Below are 14,146 nucleotides of genomic sequence, written 5' to 3'. Positions count from 1 at the left end.
CCCCATTACACCCTGCTGCAGCCATACTTAGGGCTTCTCTATGCCCCGCACCCTGAAATGCCTGTGTGCTGACCACTCGTGACCTTTGCTACCTTTATAGCCATTGCCCTCCCAACCTGTGCATTACACCTGCTGCTACAAAACTAGAGCCTTTCCATGCACCTGCATCCCAGGGGCCTAGCCACCCTTTCCCATTATTTCCTTCCACGCCTATTTGCCTTACTATGTACACATCCCCTGCATTCCTGAGCGCCGTTTACCAATGCCCCGTGTGCCTTCCGGCACTCGTAATGCCCCCGCACCCTCATGGCCAGACTCACCCAGAACGAAGTAGGGCAGCTCAGTGTTTTATTGTTCATTGACTGCATTCTCGCCCAAGAAGTCATTGCACATGGAGAAGAGCAGCTTGGGTTCGTAGGCGGACGGGCTGTGTATGATGCTCAGGCCCACAGGAAGGGCTGCTCCGACACCGTTCTTCTCCTTATCTTGCATTCCATCTCCCAAAATGTAGATCCCTCTTACTAGTAAGGAACATAAAAACTCTGGGATATGAGTTTGATGCCACCTCCATCGCTTGGAACAGTATATTTCACTATGCGTTATGTATGTTTATTTCTGTCTTTTAGGGAATTTCTTGTTGTTTAATCTAGAGCAACTATGGTAAGACTCATCAGGTCTGTCACTCGGCTCCTCCTGCAATGTCCGGGGACTCTAAGTTTGGAGGGCAGTGAGGTGTAGAGCCACTTAATTTCACCACTGCCAAAGGGAACTTTTGAAGAGTGCTGTTTGATGGAGATGACACAAGTAGCGCCAATTGCCAGTTCCCCAGAAATGTCCAGCAGTGGTTATGGGCGGGGCAGGGAACTGCTTGTGAGATGTCATATACGAAACACTGACATTGGGTTATCCTCTAGATCCCAAGGGCAGACAGTGGACACCTCAGCATGTTCTTATTATGGGGAAAGTGTAGGGACATCTAGCTCAAGGGGAGGTGCCAAACACGTACATGACACAACTTCAGCCAATGGTGAGCCATCACAGCCACTAGAAAGGTGGAATTTTAAAACATCAAGTTATGGTGAAAATTACGTTTCAAATATGGGCATGCTCAAGAAGAGTTTTATTTGCATAATCCCAGCCGTCTTGGCAGCTGGCAAGAAGTCTGCAGACTGGAGAAAAGTTCGTTGAAGCGTGGGCCTTTGTGTTTTTTTCAAATTTTTAGAACACTTAACCCGACTGAGCCGAGTAATAAAAAGGAGACAAGACACTAAGAATAACCAGGGAGGTGGATCAACCTAATGAAAGACTAGACATTATATACCAGAATACATACATTTAGACAATGGTACCATGCAGTGTCTGTCTCTGAATGTATGTTAGTGATCTCGAATTCTGGCTACATGTGTGTGTAAGTGAAAGTGTTCACAAGGGCTGGCAGTCTGTTCATGGTCATCGTGGCTGGTTTAGTGGGAAAACGTCAGAAATCCAAAACGCTGCTGCCAGAACTATTATGGATCATGGAACATGTGAACGTGTTTCTCCAATTTTGTGCTCCCTCCTTCAGCTCTCTGAGATCATAAATAATGGTTTAGAGTCTGATCCAAATGCACACTGTTCGACATCTAACTAACCCGCAACATTAGACTAATTTGGTCTCAAGGTTTTTGGGCGTGAGGGAGCCTTAAGGTCACCAAATGTAATAGGGGGTCATTGCAGCACCTACAAAAAGTACATTTTTGGGGCATATTAATTGACCCTTGGTGGTGGAATGATGTACCTTCTTCCTTGAGGTTTCTTGCTGATCTAAAAGTCATTAGATGACAACTGACAACCCATCTTTTATCTGATGGATAATTTAGACCAGCAGCTCTTAACTGGCTGTCCGCAGCATCCTGGATACCTACTAAGGTGGGCTGCGACTGTTTACAGAATTAAATAAGTAATTCATATAGTGTGTGTGTGTATATGTGTGTATAGATATGTATATGTATGTATATATATATATATATATATATATATATATATATATATATATATATATATATATACATATATCACTTTTTTAAAACTCTGTAAATGTGAAAGAAATTGAAAGCTGAAAATTAAGGGCATGATTTAGATAGAGTATTGCGGATGGCTTACTCGTCATAAGCCTGACGGATATCCCGTCTGCCGTATTACTAGTGCATTATATCCAGTGGCACTTGTAATACAATGGACAGACGGGGTGGGGTATCAGTCACGTTTGTGTCCAAGTAACCTGACCACTGAACTCGAAATCAGGCCCCAAGTTGTTATCTTGATGTGTGGGTGCAGTACAAGTATAGTAAGTAGAATCTAGTAGGAGGAATGGTGGCCTCAAATGAGGCACAGGAATGTGCAGACCAAGAAGGCATTCATTAGAAGGGAAAAAACTGCGATATGTTATTGTAGCATACTTGTAGAAATGAAACTGCATTTTTAAAAGCTCCAACATATCCATAAAAATTTCGTTTTGCATATTTGTGAATTACATATTTCATATACTGTATACTTTGTGTATTTGTATGCATTGTTTTGAGGTTCAAACTATAGAAAATGCTTAGGCGGTGGTCCCTATCTACCAATACTGATTCTTTCAGCGTCCACAGAAATCAAAAGAACCGCTGCTTTAGACTGAAGCAGCTGCACTCTGATAATCATGTTTTTGTGCTATGAGTGGTCTTCAACTAATCGTGTTTGTTTAGAGAATTAGTTCTCATTAGGCGGCTTCTGTTAATAGAGCAAACCCACGCACACGCGAGTGTGTGCTGTATCACTCCTTTGGTTCACCAGGGGCAAAATATCCTTTCCAGTGGCAGCAGTCTAGAGTTGCACGCGCTGTAACAGCCTTGGGCCTATTTTCTATGCCAGTTCGACCCTGTATGCCACTGTGTTCCTGTATCGAAGCAAAGCAGCAGCTCTACGCTGCTAAGTTTAAAGGGTCAAACAGAATAACAAATAGAAAGAAAAATGCTCGTAGATAGAAATCTAACGGTTAAATTAAGACGTTTCATGTTTGCAAAGAAAATGGTTGGAAGCGCGTATAAACTGTATAGAAATTGCATTCCGGGCACTACCATGGGAACATTGCGACATAGCAAATATTTCTCCAGTGAAAAGCCCAGAGGGGAATATGGCCGCCGACATCACATCCTGCATTTGTCTCTTGGCAGCATTTCTTACTGCACAGCCCATCTGATAGTTAATAGCAACACATTCCCTAGCGTCATGGTGTTTTGAAAAATATTTTTGGCTCAAATACGCTACACTGCGATTCTGGCCCTACTCATTTTTTTCTCTCACGATGCTATGTTGATGTTGTAGTAAATTCATACTGATATTTTGCTAAGAATATGTAACTTGTAACTAGAAGAAGAAGTCTGAGTGTTGAAGTAATTAATTGCCAGTATTTGGGACATCTGTACCAAAATATTTGGATGCATGTATTAGTTTGGTATACATTTTGTGATATAATTTAGAAAACAGGAGCCCTAATTCACACACATACTTATAAATACTTTTTAGGAATTCACCTCGAAATGTCCAACTCCCTAAATGGGGAAGAGGGCGCTCCTTATTACTTATGTTATTTATATACCAGTATTTCCATTTTAGATTTTGGGGCCAATTCACAAAGGTATTTCTGAGAGCTAGAAGTGTACTCATGTTTAAAGTACTCATGTGGACTACTTCACGTACATATAAATGCTTTTGTGAGTGGGTTCCTACATTTCCATTTTAGCCTTCTTTTCCTGCTTTTAAAGGCTTTGTCTTAGTCATAAATTGTAGCCATGTTTTATAGTTTACTGTGATGTTTACATTTTTTCTACCAGTATCTGACAATAATTACATATTGTTTCTCGAGACTTGAGTTGTCCTTATTCTTCCACTGCTGGTAGACTTTCTCATGCACTGGCATTTCACTTTCCACTAGATCTTTCGTGATGTTAAAGGTTAATGTTTTAAATGGAGATAAGAGAAAGCTATGCAGACATGATATAAGCGTTTTAAAACATAAGAAAGTAAAATGCTGAATCTCACATCAGTTGAGATGTTTAATCTCTTGGCAGCGTTTAAGTATATTTTGCATATCTTAATTTAATATAAACTAGAGTTGCAATAAATGGAAGAACCGGTTTTGCAATTAAAACCACAAGGAATTTTGAAGGAAAATATTTTGAAGTTAACGTTTTTATTTCGTTTAAAATTATTTATTTATTGAGTTTCTTGTTCTGTAACAGGTACTTTACATTTGCACCAGTAATAAGCACATTTCAAGAGTCAGATAGTAGAGCACCTGACCTGCTCTTCATGGGCCCTATCTACAGAGGGGTGTATGACATACAGGAACAGTTATTACGTCGAGTGCCAATAGCTCCCATGTCCGTGTAAGGTACGCTGGACATGTGTGAGGTAGGGTAAGGTAAGGGTTAGGAAGGCGAAAAAACAAAAAGGGATGGGGTCGGGGTGTGAACCAATATACTTGCCCAACTCAGGTCGCCGTCGCTCCCCAAGGCTACTGTATCAGTAGTAGTATGCGTGGCGTCAGTATCTGCCTGTCCAACTAATAACATGTCACCTGGTCGTGCGCAAGGGATGTTAGGATGAGGGGCATTCCGGCTGCCTGCTCATTAGGTCCCTGGGGCAACCCCCGCTACGTCTCATCACGGACTTCCGCAGGTGCCTCCTCCAGACCCACAGTTGTTAAAGTTGACGTTTTTTTGGTGAGATCTTTTTTGGGGTGCAATGACTCTTGGTGGCTACTCGTCAGCTTGGTGGCTACTGCTTAACACTGATGTCCCAGGCACTTCAGGGTCAGTTACACTTCAGGAGCATAACCAAATTAATCACCATGTCCTACTCTTCGTTCTCCAGTAGCAACTAGTTTTAACCGACCAGCAACTCCTAGAGATGGATTTTTAAGCATCTTGTATAGTCGAACTCCTATCTTGCTTTCTGTGCCTCTTGCGGCAGTCACTAGTTACACGCTATTTGGAGTCCACCTAAGTGCAATAAGAGTACAAACCCCTGCAGGTGTTGTTAAGTCCACCAATAAAGCACTATGTGGATTTCACCCATGAGCACTCAGAAGACTAAACCGATGGAGGCCCTGTTAAGCCACTAGTATAATATTAAGTGTATTATATTTGGATTCATATAGCGCTTTCTACCTCTGATGAGGTGCTGAAGCGCTCTGCAAATGTGTAGAATTTTACTTCCTGGGATACTTGCTACATTACAAACATTTGATATGCATATTCAGTTACAGGTTGACATGCTGTTTATCACACAGTTGCTGCACAGTATGTAAGTAGTTTGCTATGCAGGTTGTCCTCCGGTCTGTCATATAAAGCTATCACAAACAATTAAGCGCAACTGGCAGCATTCAAACAATTATAGGAACGCTTGCTCTGCACTACAACAAAAATTGCTGTGCCAAATAAGACCCAACCTGATTTATTTAGTTTGGTCCAATTCATCCACTTTGTCTAATTTGGTGAAAATCACTATATTAGTTGAAAAAATGTTGGGTTTATGACTTTCTCCCAAAACTGAACTTTGACTCCGAATCTGATTGGATGAGACATTTTGTACACCTCAATCATTTTGTGGCTTGCGAAATGACTGTATCCATATGAGAAACGTAAGGTTACCCTTACTATGCGGGGGTTGGGGTGCTAAATGAAACCCTGAGAGTTGGAAAATGTGTTTATTCACATAAAAATGTAGGCGCGAGTTTCATGGACTGGCCTGTCTGGCACATTAATCTGTGACTCATGATTTGGCTGTGACAGCAACACAAATTCAAGAACCAGTTTGTTGTGTTCCCCAAACAAGGTGCAGTTGTTTTTAAGCAATTTTCTAACTGAGTCGCTAAAAAAGCACATACTTCAGGATGTACCTAGACTCAATACGGGACTCTTGTCCTTACTCTGTTTCCAGCACCTCCAGGGCTTGACCACAAGCCATGCCAAGAGTGTACAATGGACAGCGGAACTGGGTACAAGGCCATCCCGCAGTCCATGCTCATTATGTACTGGGCACAGGGTTGCTAACCATATGCCAAAAGCCATGCCCTCTGCCCTGGACATAGCCATGGCAATTCCTAGGAGATACTTTGGGGGAAGGGGCATGGGGACAAGGTATGGCCGAAGATGGCCTGTTGAGATTAGTACTTAAGCTTAATAAAAAAATTGCATTCCCAGTAATACTTTATTTCAATATATATTATAGTTACAACCGCAAACTTGAAAGTCACCAAAACTCCTGTTATCTATAGTCATTCAATCATAATGCTTCCCTTAATCCTAGGCTGCGGATTTAACACATGACCTCACAAAATACATAGTCAGCGGCCCTAAAAATAGCTCCTGTAGCATCATGAATTTTCTCGATGTTGCACTCTGGTGTCTATATGAATTATCTGTGAGGACATATAGATGTTGAACGTGGTACCACACTCTTATGTGTCTATTTTACGTATATAGCAATATGTATTGTGTGTGTGTATATAGCCTTTCATGTCTTTCACCTCCGTACAATGTTATCTAGATATTTAAAGAGGTACTTCAGCCTTACAACTGCTTGCAAAGCTATCTATGTTAGTGTTCTCTTTATTATGCTTCTCCACATCGGTTTATATCAGTTTGGTCCAGTTGATTGACATTACTGTATTTTTCTCTTACAGTTTTGGTAGTGAAGTCAAGAAATCTGCAAAAATGAATATGGTCAAACGGATAATGGGCCGGCCACGGCAGGAGGACTGCAGTCCTCAGGATAACGCCCTGGGGTTGATGCACCTGCGCCGGCTCTTTGCTGAGCTTAGTAATCCACCTCGGCCCATGACCCAAAAAGAACAGGAAGAAAAACTATACATGATGCTGCCAGTCTTCAACAGGGTAAGTAGTTAAAATGTATGGGAATCAGTGTAACTGACACCTAGTAATCTACCAGAGGGCATTACGCCACCAAACAGTTTTTATTTACATTTAAACATTAATTTGTGTGATAAAATTAAAACTTTTATAAAACATGAAGTTATCGTATTAAGCAACTCTTCTCTCTTGTCAAAATACATCACACAATATACTGTAGTGGCTGGTTGGCAAAGATACCGACATCAAAAGTAGGCTGGAAAATGCTACTCCTGACATGCTGTTAAATGTTGTGCTGGGCCACCTGTGGCCATCTCTTTATACTTTTCCCAGATCGTGGTACAAGCAATTGCCAGACATTTCAGACGTATTTGTAATGCTCTAAAAATTACCTTCAATTGATTGTCTGGTCTCTTTGTGTGGCTAAATGTGGAATGCCCAATGCTTTAAATCATGTTTTGGTTGCAATATATTTCAAGTTCCCTAGCCTAGTTCTCTTTATTTTACACCATCATGGACCAAATCTAATCAGCCCTTGTCCCTTCCCACCCAAACCCAGCCTGTTTCGTACATTATTGGTAACTTCCTAGCTTCCAGCTTTGAGGACTAGTGATACAGATGTTAGTGAATTGAGTTGATTAGCTGGTTCTTAAAGCTCTGCAGTATGTCCTGTGGTGGGGTTGCATGCAGATATAGCTTTTCCTTCAGGCGTTTTGGTTTCAAAAGTTGTTTTTTTACCAGATTGAACAGATAAACCCTTTATGTACTGCATTAAAAACTTGAGCTTGTGTTTGTTATTGCATAAATGAGAGCTGCTGGCTAAAATTACCATTTGTAAAGGAATGCTCTTAGAGTGTCCATTGGCCGGACTAGGATCACATGCATTTTTTAATAGTTTGTTCGTAATCCAGGGCTCTCTTGAGAGAGACATCCTGCAAAGAGGTGACTTCCGGATCCTTTATTTCATCTATGGTGATATTCATGGCCTTCAAATGACAGACAGTGACTGCATCACTCCTCAAACAGGGTTTGATAAAGTTTTAAAGATTAGAGGTTGGATGACAAATTAATATGTAAGGAAAACCATGAAAAAATTGGATCAGGTAGATGTCTTAAAAACCCTCAACCAAAGGTTTCAAGTTAGACCTGGCATCATAATGGGCATACCTCTTGCCCAAGCTTGCGAAGGGGTAGCATCAACTCATCAGATAAGTGGCTTGCTGATTTTCCTTTCTCATGTTAACCAGGTAAACTAGCAACAATTAAACCATGGTCCGCTCAAGTTTCCAATCTCAGTAACCTGCTGAAAGGTGCTCTACGGTGGTCCTTTCTATTTTGAAGCACGACTTAGAAATACACCCTTAATTTGTGTGAATTTGCATTTGCAAGTAATCATGGTATACCACAAAAATACATCCTGTTTTAATTAAAATTGGTATTATCTTTTTACCTTCTTAAAAATACTTTAATAAAATGAGTTTGTTTCACTGTGTACTTCCAAAAGAAGAAAGTATAATTCTCCCACTTAAAATCTTTTTCCTTACATTTCCAATAAACCGTATTGAGCTGGCTGAAACAATTTCTGTCTTGGGTATATTAACAAAAACTGTGCAGGAAGAGTAATTTGTACCATTCTTGCAATTTATAGTTCTAAATATTACGGATCCATTGCCAACTGCACTCTATAGCGAGCCTATTTAAATTTGGCCTCACTAATTCCTATTAAAAGTAGACTTTCAAGTTCATTGTTATCCATTTACTATAAACTCAACCTTTGCATGGTTGATCCAAAATGAGTGAGAGGTACTGAATCCTACATCACCTTGTGACTCCCACGTAGGCGTAGGAGAATGTAATATTGTACGGCCACAGATTCCTTTGCCAGATTTTGAGCAGATTATCAATCTTTTCTAAACCCATTGCAAAGACCTGCCATTTACTCAACACGTAATTTACCAAACCAAAAGTCATAACCAACCGCAACTTAATATGAGCTATAATTAGGCAAGGCCATAGACGAGAATACGATTGGGTTAATAAGTCGTACCAGTGTGGTTATAAAGTTGTGTTTAGGTAGAGAACATTATTTGCAAAATGGTGTGTCGCAGGCACTTGGTTCCATGCAAGTGAGTTACAAGTTTGGTATGTTGCAAATTGCTTGTTAATCAATAGATAAACCCTTGTGCAATCTTTCTTCAAAAATAAGATTTTGCACCAATTGTACCTTGAAATCTTATTCCCACTTTTTCTTTTATATCACTTGTATAGAGTATTCCAGAAAATACTTTGCTGATTTTTGAAACAAAAAGAATAGTTAGATTCCCAACATTTTTGTAGGTCTACTGCCAATCCATCTATTTTTAAATAAAAAAAGTAGCATGGTCATTAACCGTGAGTAAGTCATAAGGATATGAAGCAAATGCTTTATCACATTTTGCTAACGTTCCTGAAGTGCCTTTGTTCTGAAAACCGATACGACGATTAAGAGGGAGGATGGAGGTCAGCCTTAAAGAGAAATGTTTAACACCATTATCTTCTTTTAGTACATCCTTAATAGAAACAACTCTAATAATTTAAATCTGTCCATCTGAAAAATGTTGTAGATATTAAAGCGTTGCTTCATATTCATCATGCATTCTTCTATTTATATTAGGCCAAGGTGAAATTTAATTTACACTGACATTTGCATAATTCCAGGCATTTCACATTACACTAGCTATGCAAAATTCCCAAAATACAATTTTTTGCCATCTTGAATTACATTCCGTTCAAATAAATATTTTACTTTGAGTTCGCTAGAATAACATAATTGTCCAGAGCGCAAATGGCAGTTGCTTATGCCATTTACCTTTCGCACTATTGGTGATAGAACTGAGCAAAATAGTTTGTGGAAATTGGTTGTAATTCTGTACGGACCTGGGAATTTATTATTGAACCAATCTTTATCACTTGGACAGCTGTGTTCATAGTGGTACCACATTCTAATTGTAGGTGATCAGGTTCACAAAAATGTGTACGGCCCGCTTGGTCAGATACATCAACATATATTTGTTACTGGTATAAATGTCATTGAAGCAATATTTGTTCTAGAATGTGTTTATTGTTTCAGTATCATCAAAGACCTGTTTACCTGAATATTAATGCATCACATTAACATATATTTTGTTTGTATTTGATATGATTCCAAACATCTTCTTCACTTTACTAAAGCCACTGAATCTCTTCACAACTTTAGACCTAGAGCAATTCAAATTTTGTTGCTTGGCAATTTTTCTAAGACTATATATCAGGCTAAGTAGGTTGCTTTAATTTCTATCTCTAAGTTGAAAATATACCTATTGATTTGTTTGTTTCTGGCATCAGCAAGGGCCATGGTTTTACTATTAATTGTTGCTTCTGTTGCATCACAGAGTGTAATACTATTATTACAATCCGCTTCATTCAGTTTGGAGAATTGCTTCAAGTTATTGTTCATATCTGCGACACTAGCAAGTGACTTCAGTATTCTGTTGGTAAACTGCAAAGCTTTTAGGTTTTGGATTATGGGCTGAAATTGAAAATTAAATTGGGATGCTTGGATGATCTGATATACAGTTCAGTTCAGTAAAACTTTATTTCGATCCCTGTAGATCAAAAAAGTACACCACAAAACAAAGCACTTACAAACACAAATACCAACTTAAACCTTAAAAAATACTCAATTGTCAATCCATTTCAATAGGAGCACAGTAAAAAGAAGAAAATGTAATTTAAAAAAGACCACCGAAATTCACCATAAAAATGTTTTTCTTTTTAAAAACCGGAAATAAAATACAATAAATAACTTATATAATTATTAAAAGACGTAGGTCTGCAGGAGCTCGTCCAAGTGGCACAATGCAGTGTAGAGGAACCCTTTAGTAAGTGGCAGCCTATAGACTACCAAAAGAACACTTGGCCAGCCTAATCCACATTGCCATTAGGAACCAGGCCATACAGAACACAATAAAATGTATCTGACTGCAATATTCTGTACGTCTCCTGGTACTTTTTTACTCTCAGATTTCTTCAAAGTGACACTAGCCATTTAGCTCGAGACTTACTATACAAGGGACAAAACAGAAGAACATGCTCCGGTGAATCCAGTTCACCTTGGCTACAAGTACAATTCTCATCCACCATGTCCACTTCTTTCCACTATTTTCTTTTAAAAGTTTTAACAGATAGGCACCCTTACCTGAACTGTAGGTATAGCTTCCTTGCTAGTGAAGGAACAATTTTGCCTATAGTGCCCTCAAATAACGGGGTCGGTTTAAAATCGATAAAAACAGCAGAAAGTGATCCATTACAATTTTGTATGTTGTTAGTCTCAGCACTACCCCAGTAAACCGTTTTGAGACTAGTTTTGTGGATCTGACACAGGGTTTCTGGTTGGTCCCAATAAATATCAAGGCTTAACCCCTGTAACAGGTTCTTAAGAGTACAGAGCCACTGAATATTACTTACACATGTTGATGTCATGAAATCACGAAGGCTCAAGTGCTGAGGTGGATCGTAATCGATGCCAAAACATAAGCACTCTGAGCACGATTTTATGAGTAATTTTTTTCTGGGCGAAATCTAAATAGAGTGGAGTCAGCGGTGTATTCACTGGAAGGTTTAACAAGGATCTAAAAAAATGTTGTTCAATTACTGACAAGTTAGTAAGTTTTGAGCAGCCCCATAACTCTACACCGTATGAAACTGCCCCTAGAGCCTAGACATTATAAATCTCTAACGCCAGCGCCACCCTTCTGGCTATAGTTTTCCTATGAATTTTTACTATAATTACTGTCTGTTGTAACAGGGATAGCTGTACCCTTTCTACCTGCGGAGTCCAACATAAATTCTTTGTAGGTTTCATGCCAAGATAGTCGAACTCAGCCACTGCTTCTAAGAGGACGTCACCCACACGCAAATGCAGTTTGCACTGGGTTGTTAATCTGGAGGAGAAGATCATTCATTCATTCAGTTTTCGAGCTATTACGCTCCAGACCCTGCTCCAGGCAGAATGCCTGAAAATCATTCAGCAATTGCTGGAGGCCCTGGGGCGACTTGGAGATAAGCAGGGTGTCATCCGCAAAGAGGAGTGCAGGTGCCCTCTGTCCTCCTATTTTCGAAGCTTCACACCCATCCCTGCGCAAAGACTTTATAACATCATTTATAAACAGAGTGAGCAGCATTGGCTCTATTACATATAGGATGGATTTTCGAATTATAAGTGGATTGTATAAATGGTTTCTTTATCAGAATGTATTTAATCCTAGAGTGCAATTAGTGTGAAATTGAGAAAAATGTTTGGCCCTGCCATGTGGGTTTTGTAGATTCCAGCTATTACACAACTTTACAATGACTGCACACATTTGAATGCCTTTTGGCCAGTCTGGATATGCAGTAATTGCTTATCTACCTCATAGTCTGATAGAAGTTTAACGTGGTCGGCCACAAAAAGTACTGATTCCAAAGAAAGTAGTGTTAGCTATTCTTCAGCCTTTTTCGAAAAAGTGATTTATCATTCTTGTATTGTATTTTTTTTATTTATGATGCACGCTTTTGGATTATTTTGAGTTCTGCGAATTTCGTCTCACCTCTATCGGCTTACCATATAACCTTGGAATTGTATCTCTTGAAGAAACCAGTAGCAATTCTATTCTTTCTATGAGACTTTTACCCCATATACCTACTTTAACTACAACCTAGAAGCCTCTTCTATCCCTACTGTAGTTAGTAGTGTAGGCTACATTTTAATCTGTATAAATAGTTCGGAATCTTCGGAATCAGATGATTTAGTCCTGTGTAATTTAGAGTTACGGCCTATAAAGAAACCTTTCCTTTAAGGTGTGTGGAACAGGCCACACCTAAAAGCATTACAAATACCTTCCAATTTAGTCACATACGATCTTCTTCCTGTTCATCACTGTAGTGAACATGTAGTATGGTATTACCTTCTATGTCTGGGCTCAGTAGCATGCATATAATCTATACACCAAAGATTTTGGGTCCTATCCATATTGAAGGGTGAATGAGGGGTTTTTGTATTTACCTGTAGCTATCAGAGACCTTATTTGTTGTCCGATAGCTGACAACTAGCTCACTCCTTAAGCGATTATGTTCTTTAAATAAATTGAATGCTGTATTTCAACAGTATGGTCGGTCACTGAGTTCAGTAAGAATGATTTGTGTTCCAAGTGAGTGCTCATACTGTCAGCATACCCCCCTTTATTGGGAGTATATATAGTCCTTCCTTACTCTTTGTTCTGCAGCTTTCTACTATGAATGACTATAGATGCATTAATCTGGACCATTAAAATGATGTCCGCCTTCATTATTGACTAAAGAAGCTCTTTGATAATCCCTTTAATTGCACAATGAGTGGATACTCTTTAGTCATTTGATGAGAGCCGGGAAAGGACGAAAACGTAATCGGTGAATGTGTAAAAGCTTAAGTATTTATCTCTGTCATGGAGATTTAGCAATAAAGCTGGTCTTTGTATTATCTGATCCGGGGGCTGTATGTGACAGTGAAACCATGTTCTTACTGATTGTGAATGAGATGAAGAGACTAATTATCATACTGCATGTACTTCAAATACATTTTTGCCTGCTGCAGAGTCTATCGGTCGGTTTGGCACAATAAAACAGTCACAGTTCTATGTGGAAAAGACAATTTTAATGAAAGTGTTCCAAGCTTTGCCACAAGCTGGCTTAATGTGGTATTGCTTTAGTTTAAGAGATAACTTTTCTTCCCTGTGAAACTATAGGTGTGATCCGAATTAAGATAGTTATATTCTTACTACTTAAAAATGCTTCCTCATGCCTGATCAGTGTTCTTTCATTCCTTTTTTTGGTTACTGATTAGTGTTTTATACACTGAGTAACGGCATGTTTATGCAATTCTTTCCAGAACCTTAATGGTCTAGTAGTGCAATAAGCATGTGGTGTGATTTTTAGTCTGTTAACCATTTATCTATCTTTGCACAATACAGGGTCATGCATCGTTACCTTATGTTTATGTTATTTAAAGCAATCAAATAAATCCTTTGAACAAAAAAAACCTTTGAGTGATAATTCATTTCATTACCCTACCCATGCTCTCCAGCACAGCCAACCCTCTTTGACCTTTGACACCCACTCCACATCCCCCCTTGAACTTACAACCACTCTCTGAGGAATGTCAATCTTCCATTCCCCACCCACCTTATCTTCAAAGCTCTCCTCCAGGTTATCCACAT

General features: G+C 39.3%; 1 protein-coding gene across 4 annotated transcripts in view; it reads left to right on the top strand.

The window, feature by feature from the left end:
- The window catches only part of WDFY3 (WD repeat and FYVE domain containing 3), a 2,050,643-nt gene that overhangs the window by 313,050 nt on the left and 1,723,447 nt on the right, over window positions 1-14,146 (top strand). For all 4 annotated transcript variants that reach the window (XM_086961876.1, XM_086961875.1, XM_086961873.1 and 1 more), the window contains exon 4: window positions 6,710-6,920. In XM_086961876.1, coding sequence (XP_086818002.1) covers window positions 6,741-6,920 — 180 coding nt within the window. In that variant the 5' untranslated portion in view covers window positions 6,710-6,740. The remainder of the gene's footprint in view (window positions 1-6,709; window positions 6,921-14,146) is intronic.

This window comes from Lissotriton vulgaris, chromosome 3_1 (assembly GCF_964263255.1).
Source record: "Lissotriton vulgaris chromosome 3_1, aLisVul1.2, whole genome shotgun sequence".
NCBI lineage: Eukaryota > Metazoa > Chordata > Amphibia > Caudata > Salamandridae > Lissotriton > Lissotriton vulgaris.
The sequence above is the reverse complement of the archived record's forward strand: the minus strand, read 5'-3'. Positions and strand labels throughout refer to the sequence as shown.